This window comes from Oncorhynchus masou, chromosome 28, assembly GCF_036934945.1.
Source record: "Oncorhynchus masou masou isolate Uvic2021 chromosome 28, UVic_Omas_1.1, whole genome shotgun sequence".
In the NCBI taxonomy this organism is placed as follows: domain Eukaryota; kingdom Metazoa; phylum Chordata; class Actinopteri; order Salmoniformes; family Salmonidae; genus Oncorhynchus; species Oncorhynchus masou.
Genome location: NC_088239.1, coordinates 52,719,236 through 52,733,558, shown reverse-complemented (window position 1 = coordinate 52,733,558; position 14,323 = coordinate 52,719,236). Strand labels below are relative to the sequence as shown.

At 43.2% G+C, this 14,323-nt stretch overlaps 2 protein-coding genes across 3 annotated transcripts in view; both read left to right on the top strand.

Moving 5' to 3' along the window:
* Positions 1-2,454, top strand: part of LOC135517890 (small conductance calcium-activated potassium channel protein 2-like) — a 32,370-nt gene extending 29,916 nt beyond the window's left edge. Inside the window, exon 9 of one of the 2 annotated variants that reach the window (XM_064942569.1) lies at positions 192-2,454. In XM_064942569.1, coding sequence (XP_064798641.1) covers positions 192-467 — 276 coding nt within the window. In that variant the 3' untranslated portion in view covers positions 468-2,454. The remainder of the gene's footprint in view (positions 1-191) is intronic. The other variant, XM_064942568.1, reaches the window with a different exon arrangement.
* An 804-nt stretch (positions 2,455-3,258) lies between these two features.
* Positions 3,259-6,793, top strand: drg1 (developmentally regulated GTP binding protein 1). Its single transcript, XM_064942567.1, has 9 exons — positions 3,259-3,476; positions 4,004-4,127; positions 4,232-4,407; positions 4,764-4,833; positions 4,927-5,096; positions 5,254-5,384; positions 5,579-5,746; positions 5,895-6,017; positions 6,439-6,793. Exons 1-9 carry the CDS (start codon positions 3,438-3,440, stop codon positions 6,536-6,538), a joined length of 1,101 nt encoding a protein of 366 aa, XP_064798639.1. The 5' UTR covers positions 3,259-3,437; the 3' UTR covers positions 6,539-6,793.
* Positions 6,794-14,323: the final 7,530 nt, after the last annotated feature.

The following is a 14,323-nucleotide window of genomic DNA, read 5'->3' as shown; positions in this document are numbered from 1 at the left end:
AAATAAGAAGTTGTTCTTATTTATTGACTTGCCTGTGTAAATAAAGGTTCATAAAATATGCAAAATAAGGTAAATAAAACAAATAAATAATTTTACAACTGCCTGCAACCTCTCTAGCCTAAAGCACCCCGTGCTCTGGGAGCCTCTCACCCTCTTACTCTGACTGTGAGTCTCTCCTCCTCCTCCTCCAGACTCAGAACATCATGTATGACCTGATCTCAGACCTGAACGAGAGAGGGGAGGACATGGAGAAGAGGATCGCCATGCTCGAGACCAAGCTGGAGACTCTGCTGGGGAACCTGCAGGCCCTGCCAGGACTCATCAGCCAGGTCATCAGCCAGCAGCACAGGGACTTCCTGGAGGTGCAGCTCCAGCCATACGACAAACACAGCCCTGAGCGCTCACAGTCTGTCTCCAGGCGGAGGTCGTCCTCCACGGCACCACCAACCTCCTCCGAGAGCAGCTAGAGTCCAAGTGGAACACCTACAAAGAAGACTTTTGCCATCATATGGCCAGGTTGCATTTATTGTAAAGCCTTTCAATAAGTGTTATCCAAATTCTGATGACAGAATCCAAGGTACCGGGACAATGGATTTTAAACTGATGCTGTTGTTTGTTTTTTATTATCTCAAAAGATGTTGTTTTCCTTGCTCTGGTGACAGGACTGTAGAAAAATATGCTTTCCTCAGTAAAAACTATTAGGCCTATCGATGGGGGCTGTGATCAGAACTATACTCCATCTCTATGCAGAGGTAGCCAGTTTTAGGACAGCAAGGTTACCGGCCCGGGTGTAAAGATATGGCACGAAAATAGTGCTTCTTCTCACAGATTTTGTGCTTCCGCTGGCTTGATTCAGATGCCGTGTTACTTAAAGCAAGCTGAGAAATCAAGGGACCTGTCAATCAGCAAGCATTACAGCAATACTTTTTATTGAGGAAAAAGTATTTGATGGAGATGAATGAACTGCAGACAGAGGGCAGCACAAGAAGGCATTCACATACTGTCACTCAGAGGTACCATATGCAGCTTGAAATATGAGGAAAAAACATATATCTTTTAGGTTAGAAACAGCATCAACTATAGCGTTTTTTTGTTGATGTTGCTGAGTGCCCCTGTAGAATGACTATTTTTGGGGCCACACTGCAAACAATTTAGTCCTCTTATCAAAATGAATGCATCTAAATCTGTACTTGCACTTACTTTTTAATCAATGCACTTCAAATACTGACTGACATATTATATACATTTTTGTTGCTCCTTAAAATAAGAACAATTTAGATGTTTGGGCATGGATTTATGGTCAATGCGCAATTAATAAATTGTGAATTAGTGAGGGTGACTCAAGTCAAAGCCCTCATGCTATGTACCACAAAGGGACCTCAATATCAAACTGCTAGGCTACTGAAATTAATATTTTCAATTATCACAAACACAGTTTGTTCTTTCCTCAAAATATCTCAACTCTTGTCCTGGAGGCACTTAGTATTTATACTGTTTTTTGCCTCAGCTGAGCAACGCTAGTTGGTTGCAATGCAAACCAATAACTCACAAGAACTGTAACTCACTTTTAAAAGAAAATTCATATTTTTATATGTTCATGAGGATAAGCACACCTCCGCACACCTCTTACAATATATGTCTCTCACACAATATTTACAAGCAAATGATGATGGAGAGATATGAACAGAATAAATGATGCAACACGTTGCATAGGTCCAGATTAAATCCAGCATATTCAACATATCTTCCAGTAAACCTCCAGGACCAGGGTTAAGAAACCATGTTGAAGAGCCTCCCATCATCCCTACCATGATCAGGCCTGTCTTGTTTCTGAAATGATAGCTTACTTCAGAAGAGGTTCAATATATCTCTTTCAAAAACCATAGGAATAAACATGGTTAGTTCAAGAGGAATGTATAGAAGATGATATAGCAACTTACTATGTGATCACTAACCACATATCCTTAATAATGAGTGGTGGTTATCAGATTGAGAAGTAAAATGTCAAAACCTAACTGCAAAAAAGTAATCTCTGACACATATAATTGTGAAAATATTGTATGTGCTCAAGATTATAGCATTATTATCAACAAAGCTTTGTAACTTTGTTTTGAACAGCAATAGCTTGGCCACTGGCCAGTCACAAAGGGAAATAAAGGAAACCTTCCACCCTTTATGCACATTTTGGCAATATGCACCCTCCCTCCTGCAAGGTTTTCAGAAGTTAAAGGAGTGTGCCACATTCATCTGATGGGCACTTATCTAGTCAACTTTCTGCAATGACCTTGTCCAACCAACCAAAAGCTCAATCCCATCTACAGTGTTGAATGTACTGTTGTTGGTATTAGAGCTTTAAAACACTGACAGTCGATCCAGAAATTTTAGCAACATAGATACTTTTGAGATATTATGTACTGTATGCGATAGAAATATTAAACAATAAAAACTACTATTTACCAGATGCGTGTGCATTACTAATACCATCCATTTGACTGGAAAGAGGGGGGGCACGGATGGAAAGAAAGAGAGAGACAGGGATGGACTGAAGGAGAGAGACGGGGACGGGAGGGAGGGAGGGAGGGAGGGAGAGAGCGAACGAGAGAGAGCGGGGGCAGACGGACGGAAGGAGGAAGGAAGGGGGGGAGACAGGGACATACTGAGTGAGGGAAATAGGTGGGGAGAGTGGCGAGAGAGGGGGTGGGGGGGACGAGAGGAGGGAGGGAAGGAGGGAGAGAGAGAGAGAGACGGGACGGACAGAAGGAGGGAGGGCACGAGAGAGAGATGGGATGGACTGAGAGAAGGAGGGGGAGAGAGAGGGGGGGTGGGGGGACGAGAGGTGGGGGGGAAGGAGAGAGAGAGACGGGGACGGACAGAAGGAGGGAGGGAGGGCACGGGAGAGGGATGGGATGGACTGAGGGAAGGAGGGGGAGAGAGAGAGAGAGAGAGAGAGAGAGAGAGAGAGAATTATGTGCGTGTGTTGAATTATGCAGCGTCAGATACATTTAATTTATGATTTGTCAAAACCAAGCATGAATCTTGTATTTGAAATGTGTTAAATTACATAATTTCTGCAACATTCATGTCATTGCTGTTGCACGAAATATGTCATGTCAGCTAACTTGTTTTATTTGTATTTTTGTATTCCTTTTTTTATGCCAGATAGCAAATAACAGTCTGCAAACTAATTCATTCCAGTAGGTGGCGCCAACTACAACGCCTTTTCTGAGTTTGCCCAGTATGACATCGAGTTTCTTTGGTTTGCTTCCTTCTTCCTCCTCGCGAGAGCCGCCAAGACCCCAGCCACAGGTTGAAAGCATGGGCGCTAGCTGTTGCTAGCTAGTTTTGTATGATTGCGTGATAAAACTTCAACATTTTAAAACTTTGCTATTAAACTTGTTTACTCGTTATAGTGATATCATCTAAGGACCAGCTACAAGATGAGTTTACTCGCTAAAATAGCAGAAATTGAGGCCGAGGTAAGTTCGTTAACGGTCGCGAATGCTAGCTAACGCGTTAGCTGTGAATCACATTTTGTTTGGCCAATTGACTAGATGGTTAGCTAGTTGGCTAAATGTAACTTGGCTAATCAAGGCCTTACAATGGATTTCTCCTTTAAAAATTTTAATAGAACCAGAATATGATGTCAGACACCTGAGTCTGAGCATAGCTGTGTGTTATTGTGCTTTTAATGTAAGCTAGTGGGTACTGTAAATTAGCTAGCTAACGTTAGCTAGTTTGTTACCCTGCCAACAATATATTTAAACACCAGTAGCATGCTAACCGGCGCCGGTACGTATAGAACCACGCCGGAGTTCCCCAGCTTTGACAGATTACAATTCACCCCGGTGTCGTGATGACAATGTTTTCTTTGTGGTCAGTCGAAAGCCAGCCATCGCAATAACTTGGCTCTGGACAAGTAGGCCTAGTTAATATTATAGTTCTGGCTGTTGTCATATTGTGTTGAATATGAATGATTTAAACATCCTCTGTCTGTGTTGGGTAGATGGCTCGGACTCAGAAGAACAAGGCCACGTCTAACCACTTGGGGTTGCTCAAAGCTCGCCTGGCCAAGATGAGGAGAGAACTTATCACACCAAAGGGAGGCAGTGGAGGAGGCACAGGGGAAGGTGAGTCCTGACTCGTGTTGATCATATTTTGTGTCGATAAGTTGAGGTGGACAAGATCTTGTCATATTGTAATAAATACTAATGTGTCACTCTTTGTTGTATAGGTTTTGATGTGGCAAAAACAGGTGATGCCCGTATCGGGTTTGTAGGGTTCCCCTCAGTGGGCAAGTCTACTTTGCTAAGTAACCTGGCAGGGGTGTACTCTGAGGTGGCGGCCTATGAGTTCACCACCCTCACCACAGTACCAGGAGTGATCCGCTACAAGGGTGCCAAAATACAGGTACTTTTTGTGCATCCTACACCTCCGCTTAAAGGGAAAATCCACTCTAAAACTATGTGGAACTTTCAAGAAGACAAGTGTCACTTCCACATCATCATGCTTCTTGAAAGTCCAACATCTTGAAAACTTGACTGCTGACGTGTAAAACATTTTGGGACTGTATCAACTGGGGACTAATGAAGAAAATACCAAAATATGTATTTTGGATGGCGTTTTCCTTTACGTCCAATAGAGGACAATATGTACTAACAGTGATAATTGGTATTTTTGCTACTTGTAATTTTTACTTAATTTGTGGTTGTTTTGCAGGAGATGTTTCAGTATTTGTATGTTTATTTAACTTTTGTGTTTCCAAGCTCCTGGATCTCCCAGGTATCATCGAGGGGGCCAAAGATGGCAAGGGTAGAGGACGACAGGTCATCGCAGGTGAGAGCCATCAGTGAATCATCAGAACCATACACAAACATGTCACAATCACACCTTGAAGGTAGTTTGTAACTGTGGTCTTTCTTTTCCCAGTGGCTCGAACCTGCAACCTGATTCTCATAGTGTTGGATGTTCTAAAGCCTCTGGGCCACAAGAAGCTGATTGAACACGAGCTGGAGGGCTTTGGAATCCGCCTCAACAAGAAGCCACCCAACATCGGCTTCAAGAAGAAGGACAAAGGAGGCATCAACTTCACCGTCACAGTACGTCTGTTTAATACGTCACTTTCACATCCAGCTCAACCTGTTCCCATTTCTCTCTCTCTTCACAGCTCTCTATCTCTGGAAGTAGTTTCTTCTTTTATCCCTCTCATTTGATTTCAATGGGCTTGGTGTTCTTCCTTTCTTGCTCCTTCTCCAGTGTCCACAGAGTGAGCTGGATGGTGACGCAGTGAAGAGCATCCTGGCCGAGTACAAGATCCACAACGCTGACATCACCCTGCGCAGTGACTCCACGGCTGATGACCTCATCGACGTGGTGGAGGGAAACCGGTAAGCAGCTGAGCACTTCTACAAACTCGGGGATGTAATTTTTTATTTAGTTTTTTAAATTCTTAATCCTCAATTAATCAATGATTGGATCCAATCTATACCCCCAAGCCAAAGTCCCGCTATACCGCATTCAAAGTTAGGTCAACGCTCCCCTACAGACCTGCTGACATAACAGTTCTGTTTAATCCCACCAGAGTGTACATCCCCTGCATTTATGTGCTCAACAAAATTGACCAGATCTCCATTGAAGAGCTGGACATCATCTACAAGGTGCCCCACTGCGTGCCCATCTCTGCCCACTCCCGCTGGAATTTTGATGACCTTCTGGAGAAGATGTGGGACTACCTGCACCTAGTGCGCATGTAAGGAAATACACTCAACATAACAGCCCTTAGATGGGACATTGGAACCCTATATGAAACATAATTCCTATTACACACACAACTGTTTTGTACTACTTGGATAAATGTTGTTTTTGTGAATTAATCATTTGAATGTGTTGTCCCCCAGATACACCAAACCCAAAGGCCAGCTTCCTGACTACACATCTCCAGTTGTTCTACCTACTGAACATACTGCAGTGGAGGACTTCTGTTTGAAGATTCATAAAAGCCTCCTCAAAGAATTAAAATAGTGAGTACTATACTGTTGATGAATGGCTTTTGTGCATCTTGTTGATGTTTTTGAAAAGACTGGGTTTCACTCCCAGTATTTAACTGATTTAAAGCCACAATCAGTAAGAAATAATGAACTTTAAAACAACTATACTATATAAAAACTATATATATAACATTTATCATTAAAAAAAAACAATTACATTCAAAATTCTCATGGGTACCCAATTCTGATAAGTTTTCCTCTAATTGGTCTTTTGACCAATCACATCAGAGCTGATCTGATTGGTCAAAAGACCAATTAGTGAAAAAAAGATCAGAATTTGGCTGCCTGTTTAAATGCAGCTTTAGCTGCCACTGTGTCCAGCACACAGACAAATATGATTCAATGTTGCAGCTGGTTGGTATTGTTCTAACACTCCGTCTTCCTGTCTTTTCAGTGCTCTGGTGTGGGGTGCTTCAGTGAAACACAACCCCCAGAAGGTGGGAAAAGACCATGTCATGGAGGATGAGGACGTTATCCAGCTGGTGAAAAAGTAAAAAGACTCCCGAATTGCTTAATTTTCTCATCACAGGAAATAGTCTGCTGCTCATGAAGACCCCTCTCAAACATATCCACGAGAACATCTGTGTCTTGTGGTTCTCAATTTTATTTTGGAATTTGAAAAACAGAAAAGAAAAAATATGAATGTCCATGTTGCGTTTACCTCTCATTTATGCCGACATGTGATTCATTAAATCCATCGAGTATTATCCTTGAATCTCAAAAATATCAAATAAACACCATAAATATGACTTATGGGATTGTCTTTTATTTTACATCATGTCATTGGGTTTATGCCTTGAAAGATGCACTGTAATTACTATGTTGAACAACAGTGACACATGTAACATTCACATTTCCCTCACAAAATCCTGCCCCAGTTACATGGGTATGTCCTGCTCCATCTCTGTACTTTCAATGGTGAGAGACTGTTCTTATGAAACATTCTTATTTTCTTTAACTTATTTTTTACATAATGTTGCTGCTACTGTATCTTATGAGAAAAATAACTTATGGACATCAGGACTGCGATTCGCTCACCACAAACTTCCCTTTAACGAGTCTGACGAGCCCAACGTGAATGACATACTGCTTTTCCGGGAACAGTCCCAGATCCCCATCATTTGTGTGAAGAGAAGGCAGATAAAAAGGGAGGCTGGCTGCCTTCTGAGAAGTTGTAGGCGATCGAATAAACTCCCACTGCCTTCCATTCTGCTAGCAAACGTGCGATCTTTGGAAAATAAAATCGATGACCTAAGTGGAAGATTAAACTACCAACGGGACATTCAAAACTAATATCTTATGCTTCACAAAGTCGTGGCTGAATGACAACATTATCAACATACAGCTGGCTGGTTATATGCTGTACCCGCAGGATAAAAAACGGCGTCTGGTAAGACCAGGGGCGGCGGACTATGTATATTTGTAAATAACAGCTGGTGCACAATATCTAAGGAAGTCTCGAGGTTTTGCTCGTCTGAGGTAGAGTATCTCATGATAAACTGTAAACTGCGCTATCTTCCTAGAGAGTTTTCATTTGTATTTTTTTGGGAGCTGTCTACATACCACCACAGACTGATGCTGGCATTAAGACCACATTCAATGAGCTGTAAGCGAACAGGTGTAAGGGAAGAGCTGTAAGCGCCATAAGCGAACAGGAAAGCACTCACCCAGAGGTGGTGCTCCTAGTGGCCGGGGACTTTAATGCAGGGAAAATTAAATCCGTCTTACCAAATTTCTATCGGTTTGTTAAATGTGCAACCAGATGGGGAAAAAACTCTGGACCACCTTTACTCCACACACAGAAACGCATACAAAGCTCTCAACCGCCCTCCATTTAGCAAATCTGACCATAATTCTATCCAGCTTACAAGCAAAAACTGAAGCAGGAAATACCTGTGACCCGCTCAATACGGAATTCATCAGATGACGCGGATGCTACTCTACAGGACTGTTTTGCTAGCACAGATTGATACTGGAAAATGTTCCGGAATTCATTCAATGGCATTGAGGAATACTCCACCTCAGTCATCGGCTTCATCAATAAGAGAATCGACGCCATCATCCCCACAGTGACTACGTACAGTTCCCAACCAGAAGCCATGGACTACAGACAACATCCGCACTGAGCTAAAGGCTGCCGCTTTCAAGGAGCGGGATCCTAATCCGGAAGCTTATAAGAAATCCCTATGTCCTCAGACGAACCATCAAACAGGCAAAGCGTTAATACAGGACTAAGATTGAATCATACTAGACCGGCTCCGACGCTTGTTGGATGTGGCAGGGCTTGCAAACTATTACAAACTACAAAGGGAAGCACAGCCGAGAGCTGCCCAGTGACACGAGCCTACCAGGCGAGCTAAACTACTTCTATGCTCGCTTCGAGGCAAATAACACTGAAACATGCATGAGAGCACCAGCTGTTCCGGAAGACTGTGATCACACTCTCCGTAGCCGATGTAAGACCTTTAAACAGTTAAACATTCACAAGGCCGCAGGGCCAGACTGATTACCAGGACGTGTACTGCAAGCATGCGCTGACCAACTGCCAAGTGCCTTCACTGACATTTTCAACCTCTCCCTGTCTGAGTCTGTAATACCAACATGTTTTAAGCAGACCACCATAGTCCCAGAGCCCAAGAACACTAAGGTAACCTGCCTAAATGACTACCGACCCGTAGCACTCATGTCTGTAGCCATGAAGTGCTTTGAAAGGCTGGTCATGGCTAACATCAACACCATTATCCCAGAAACCCTAGACCCACTCCAATTTGCATACCGCCCTAACAGATCAACATATAATTCAATCTCTATTGCACTCCACACTGCCCTTTCCCACCTGGACAAAAGGAATACCTAAACTCTTTCAAAGATAATTGGTAAAAATCCAAATAACGTCACAGATCTTAATTCTAAAGGGTTTAAACACTGTTTCCCATGCTTGTTCAATGAACCATAAACAATTAATGAACATACACCTGTGGAACGGTCATTAAGACACTAACAGCTTACAGATGGTAGGCAATTAATTTCACAGTTATAAAAACTTAGGACACTTAAGAGGCCTTTCTACTGACTCTGAAAAACACCAAAAGAAAGATGCCCAGTGTCTCTGCTCACCTGCGTGAACATGCATTAGGCGTGCTGCAAGGAGTCATGAGGACTTCAGATGTGGCCAGGGCAATAAATTGCAATGCCAGTATTGTTAGACGCCTAAGATGGCGCTACAGGGAGACAGGGCGGACATCTGATCTACCTTGAAGTGGCAGACCATGTGTAACAACACCTGCACAGGATCGGTACATCCAAACATCACACCTGCGGGACAGGTACAGGATGGCATGCCCGAGTTACACCAGGAAAGCACAATCCCTCCCTCAGTGCCCAGACTGTCCGCAATAGGCTGAGAGAGGCTGGACTGAGGGCTTGTAGGCCTGTTGTAAGGCAGATCCTCACCAGACATCACCGGCAACAACATCTCCTATGGGCACAAACCCACCATTGCTGGACCAGACAGGACTGGTAAAAAATGCTCTTATCTGACGAGTTGCGGTTTTGACTCACCAGGGGTGGTCGGACTTGCGTTTATCGTTGAAGGAATGAGCGTTACACCGAGGCCTGTACTCTGGAGCGAGATCGATTTGGAGGTGGCGGGTCCATCATGGTCTGTGGCGGTGTGTCACAGCATCATCGGACTGAGCTTGTTGTCATTGCAGGCAATCTCAACACTGCGTTACAGGGAAGACATCCTCCTCCCTCGTGTGGTACCCTTCCTGTAGGCTCATCCTGACCCTCCAGCATGACAATGCCACCAGCCATACTGCTCATCCTGTGCGTGATTTCCTACAAGATAGGAATGTCAGTGTTTTGCCATGGACAGCGAAGAGCCAGGATCTCAATCCAATTGAGCAAGTCTGGGACCTGTTGGATCGGAGGGTTAAGGCTAGGGCCATTCCCCCAGAAATATCCGGGAACTTGCAGGTGCCTTGGTGGAAGAGTAGGGTAACATCTCCCAGCAAGAACTGGCAAATCTGGTGCAGTCCATGAGGAGGAGATACACTGCAGTACTTAATGCAGCTGGTGTCCACACCGGATACTGTCTGTTACTTTTGATTTTGACCCCCCCCCCCCCCTTGTTCAAGGACACATTACTCCATTTCTGTTAGTCATATGTCTGTGGAACTTGTTCAGTTTATGTCTCAGTTGTTGAATCTTGTTATGTTCATACAAATATTTACACATGTTAAGTTTGCTGAACATAAACGCAGTTGGCAGTGAGAGGGCCTTTTCTTTTTATTCTGAGTTTGTGAGAATGCTATTCATTGACTACAGCTCAGCTTTCAACACCATAGTGCCCTCAAAGCTCCCAGGGTCCTTAGCTTATTGATGAGCCCTCAAAGCTCATCAATAAGCTAAGGACCCTGGGACTAAACCCCTCCCTCTGCAACTGGATCCTGGACTTCCTGACGGGCCGTCCCCAGTAGGTAACAGCACAACCAGAAATAACTAGATTTTATGGTTCATGAAAAAAGCTCAAACTGGATATGTCTTTTCATTGTGATAAATAAATTAGACCATGACCATTTCAAGTTTATCTTTCTTAAAAAAAATATATATATATATATATATATATATATTGAATTTGTAGGCAAGTTAGCTGGCTAACTATCCTGCTTTGTAGTATACCCCTCTGGACTACACATTACTTACCCAGAGACCGTCTCACTGTGTCCAATACAAAGGCTTTATTTGAAAGGCCTGTTGGTCACTGATTTATGTGACATTGATGATACAGGCAGTCAGTCAGGCTGGCATCCCACCCGCCCTCCAACATGGGTGGTCATTCAGGTTAATCAGTTCATTCACTCAGACACAGTCTGGGGACATTCTACCCCATCTGTTCAGAAACACATAACCCACTAGTGAATAGCATTTCATCAGATCTTGAAGCACTTTAGCATGTATACATTATCTAATGCCAATGTGTAGTAACCCAGCTGTATGAGATGGATCAGCCATTTTGTTTCAGAGCACTCTCCAGTTGACACACGTTAGCAGTTACGTAGACAAGTTTTTTTTTTTGGCGCATGATTAGATGGATATCATGATAGGGTCATATCGGAAATTTGCTCAGGACACTTTCAATAAAGTGCCTCCGTGTATTAATGATCACAGAATGTTTCACAGAACAGGACACACCTGATCAAATCTGATCTCAAAATAGTGTTTTATAACCAAATAAAAGATGCATGTCACGTTCTAAGGAGGAGGATTTTATCTGAATCCATAAGCATGTCTGTCTATGATGTACAGAGAGAAAGGGAGGGTATGGACATGGCCTAGTCAGCAAATAGTGCATTTTGAATTGTTCACTGCCTTTTACTATATTGGCCAAGTAATGTCATAACTGAACACCAATATTGTCAAGGCATACATTATGATACACAGCCTTATCGCTCACAAAAAAATATATAATTTTTTAATTGAAATGTTTCCACATGTTTGGTTCTTATTTTGTGTCTTTTTTAGATAACACTAATGTGTTCTCTCTAAAGTAGCATTTCAATATATTGCTCTAATTACATTTTTAGAACAGTCATCCAATGACAACAGATCAATTCAATAACACGTGTTTACAAGAAAGTATCCTTTTCAATTGTTCAGGTGAAGGAAAAATCTGCTTCAAGGGGAAACCTAGCATTGCCCTCAACACTTCCTGTAACAACTCTCCAATGGTATGAAGAGGACTTTATCTAGAGCGTATTCAATGTTGGAGATAGTTGTCAGTCTTTGATGGCCACTCTTTCTGAGAAAAGCTGCAGAGGTTTCGACAGAGCACTTGCTGGCTGATCAACAGCGTCATGAGCGATGCTCCTTGGGACAGTGCCCCTCCCCCACCCTTCCCCTCTGTAAATTATAGCAGCACTTTAGGTAATGAAAGAGTTGAAGACCGGCCACTAATAAAAGCCATTAAGTGAATAAAGCACTTCCCCCTCTAACGAAATTAAAGAATCTGCCCCTTCAGAGAGGGGAGGACTCTCTATTAATATTTATGAAATGCGGAACCAACCCCCCCAAACTCCCCGTACCACATACAATCCCACCCTGCCCGAGTCCTTCTCGCCAGTCCACCTATCCGAGGAGAAAATCCCTAACCCCTCCTAACTTGAAGGAGGGGCTGGGGGTACGGGCTTTGGTGGTGTTGGAGAAGACGCAGTCATGACAGTCTGTCTCCAGTTGAGCTCGAGGCGAGACACCCAGCTCAGAGGAGCACCTGGTCTTTGTCACGACCCTCAACTCTACCCCACCAAGCTGGATGTCCCACCATCGGCTCTGGGACAGGAAGGATGGAGACTGAGGGTCTCCATGGACAGACCAGGTTGGAGGGAGTGACTTTCCAGTCACACCAGTTGGAGTGCTTCAAAGACGGCTGAGGTATAATGGACATGTGAGGTATAACAGGTAAGGTATATTGAAATTCTGAATGTTCTAGTGTTTCTAATGTTTTATATTTGACTAATTGTCTTGAGATCCTCTGACAGCTTCCATGACCCTTGGTCCACAGTACCCCTGGTTTTACAGCTATTTAGGATTTCTGCTTTTCTGTAGTCTTGCCTTCAGTGGAAGAGGACAAAGATGATCGTTATCCAAGTCCTGTGGACGAAGCGAGACAAATGAAACTTTCTCCCGTCTAATATACAGTGTATTCTATAAATTGTGAGGTTTATAGTTTAGAAAAATATACTTTCGTTTGAAAGACCTTAGTTTAGGATACTCAGAGAAATTGAAATTGTTAAAACAGAATGTGTGAAATCATATGTCCATGCATAAAAACCATGACACCATCCCACCAACCATAATACCATCGTGCCACCTGTCCACCTGAAACAATCAAATACTCAGATGGACAGCTTTATCTTTGCAGTGCAGTTTTCCCTGGACATGTCAACCTTCCATAGTCCATTTCCCCCCCTTTATTTTCACTTCTAGTCTGTTACCAAAACCCCATGCCCATCGCTCTATACACAAGTTGTCAGTCACTCTTCCATGCATGCATATCTTTAATCATTTCATCACACAAAGTGGTTCAGTTGTTGGAGCTTAACTTGATTATCACTGAAACCCTTCCCATTTCAATAAGATATCCCAGGGGATATAGTAAAGAATGGAGGTAACAATATTTCCAAACCCGCTGATGGGGCTGTCCTCACAGGTCTTTTAGAGAAATCATCCGTTTTCCATCTGTGGAGGGCATTATTTCATACTGACTGACTGCTGAGTCCAGTGACCGATAACCAGGTTCGAACCATCATGTCAAAAGTGGTTGAGTCTCAGGTCTGATGAGATGGCAAATTTCTACAGATGGACACTGGTGATATGGATGGCTGTATCTGCTGTTCCCGAACTGTTCCATCTTTGTCCTTGGACATTGAGACTATTCTTTGTCCATTAGCTGGAGGACCTAAGAGCTGGAGATATTGATGTACTTTAACAAGATAACCATCATTCCACCAAACTTTGTTTTCATTGATTCCCCATAACGTAGTAGTAATTTCATTAACAAACTCTTCCTGTTGTTCTGTTTTGATTCATATATAAAAAATCTGAGTTAAACGGTGAAAATGTATGTTTTTTAGGTATCTGATGTGGTGGGGTACGAAGGATGGGAGGGCGGGGTTTGTCGCAGTCTATGCGCAGGAAGGGCGGTGCCCGCTTTCACTGCAGTGAGTGTGACCTATGACTAATCCTTTTTTGTAATTTTCTTGATGTCCCTAGCCACACTGTATTACGAACACTTCCCCTGTCTCTATAGTGTGTAAGTCGGTGTCATTTGGGTCCATTACTCACCAGGTCTGTACTAACCCTCCCTGATGCCAATGGACATCCACCACTTCTCCTCCTGGGCTATCAATGCTGTAGAGTTATGGTGTTGTCCTCGGATCACAAGCAGAGTTGTTGGAAGACCAAAGCATCAAGAAATAGCATATTCTGGTGGTGGATTGTTCCTTTCGTGATTTTAGAGCGGATTTCAATATTCGCTCGTGATGGACTGACTGGCTCCAGTCATGCATTTTTCTATCAAAGTGATCAAAATGTACTTTATACAGGATTCTACTTTTTTAGCTCTACCATCCCACCTTTAATTGACCAGACTGAACCTGGTCCCACATGACCTCAGATGGCTGTACGTCTCCGCCCAGGACCCCATTGTGCTTGATCTAACCATGCAGTACTTCTTCTGTCCATGGTGGTGCCAAGCACTTTGGAGTCTTGTGAGCACT

Coding starts and splice junctions, on each gene's coding strand:
- drg1 (XM_064942567.1), top strand. CDS start 3,438: ATGAGTTTACTCGCTAAAATAGCAGAAATTGAGGCCGAG. Junction 3,477..4,003: donor TAGCAGAAATTGAGGCCGAG/GTAAGTTCGTTA, acceptor TGTGTTGGGTAG/ATGGCTCGGACTCAGAAGAA. Junction 4,408..4,763: donor ACAAGGGTGCCAAAATACAG/GTACTTTTTGTG, acceptor TGTGTTTCCAAG/CTCCTGGATCTCCCAGGTAT.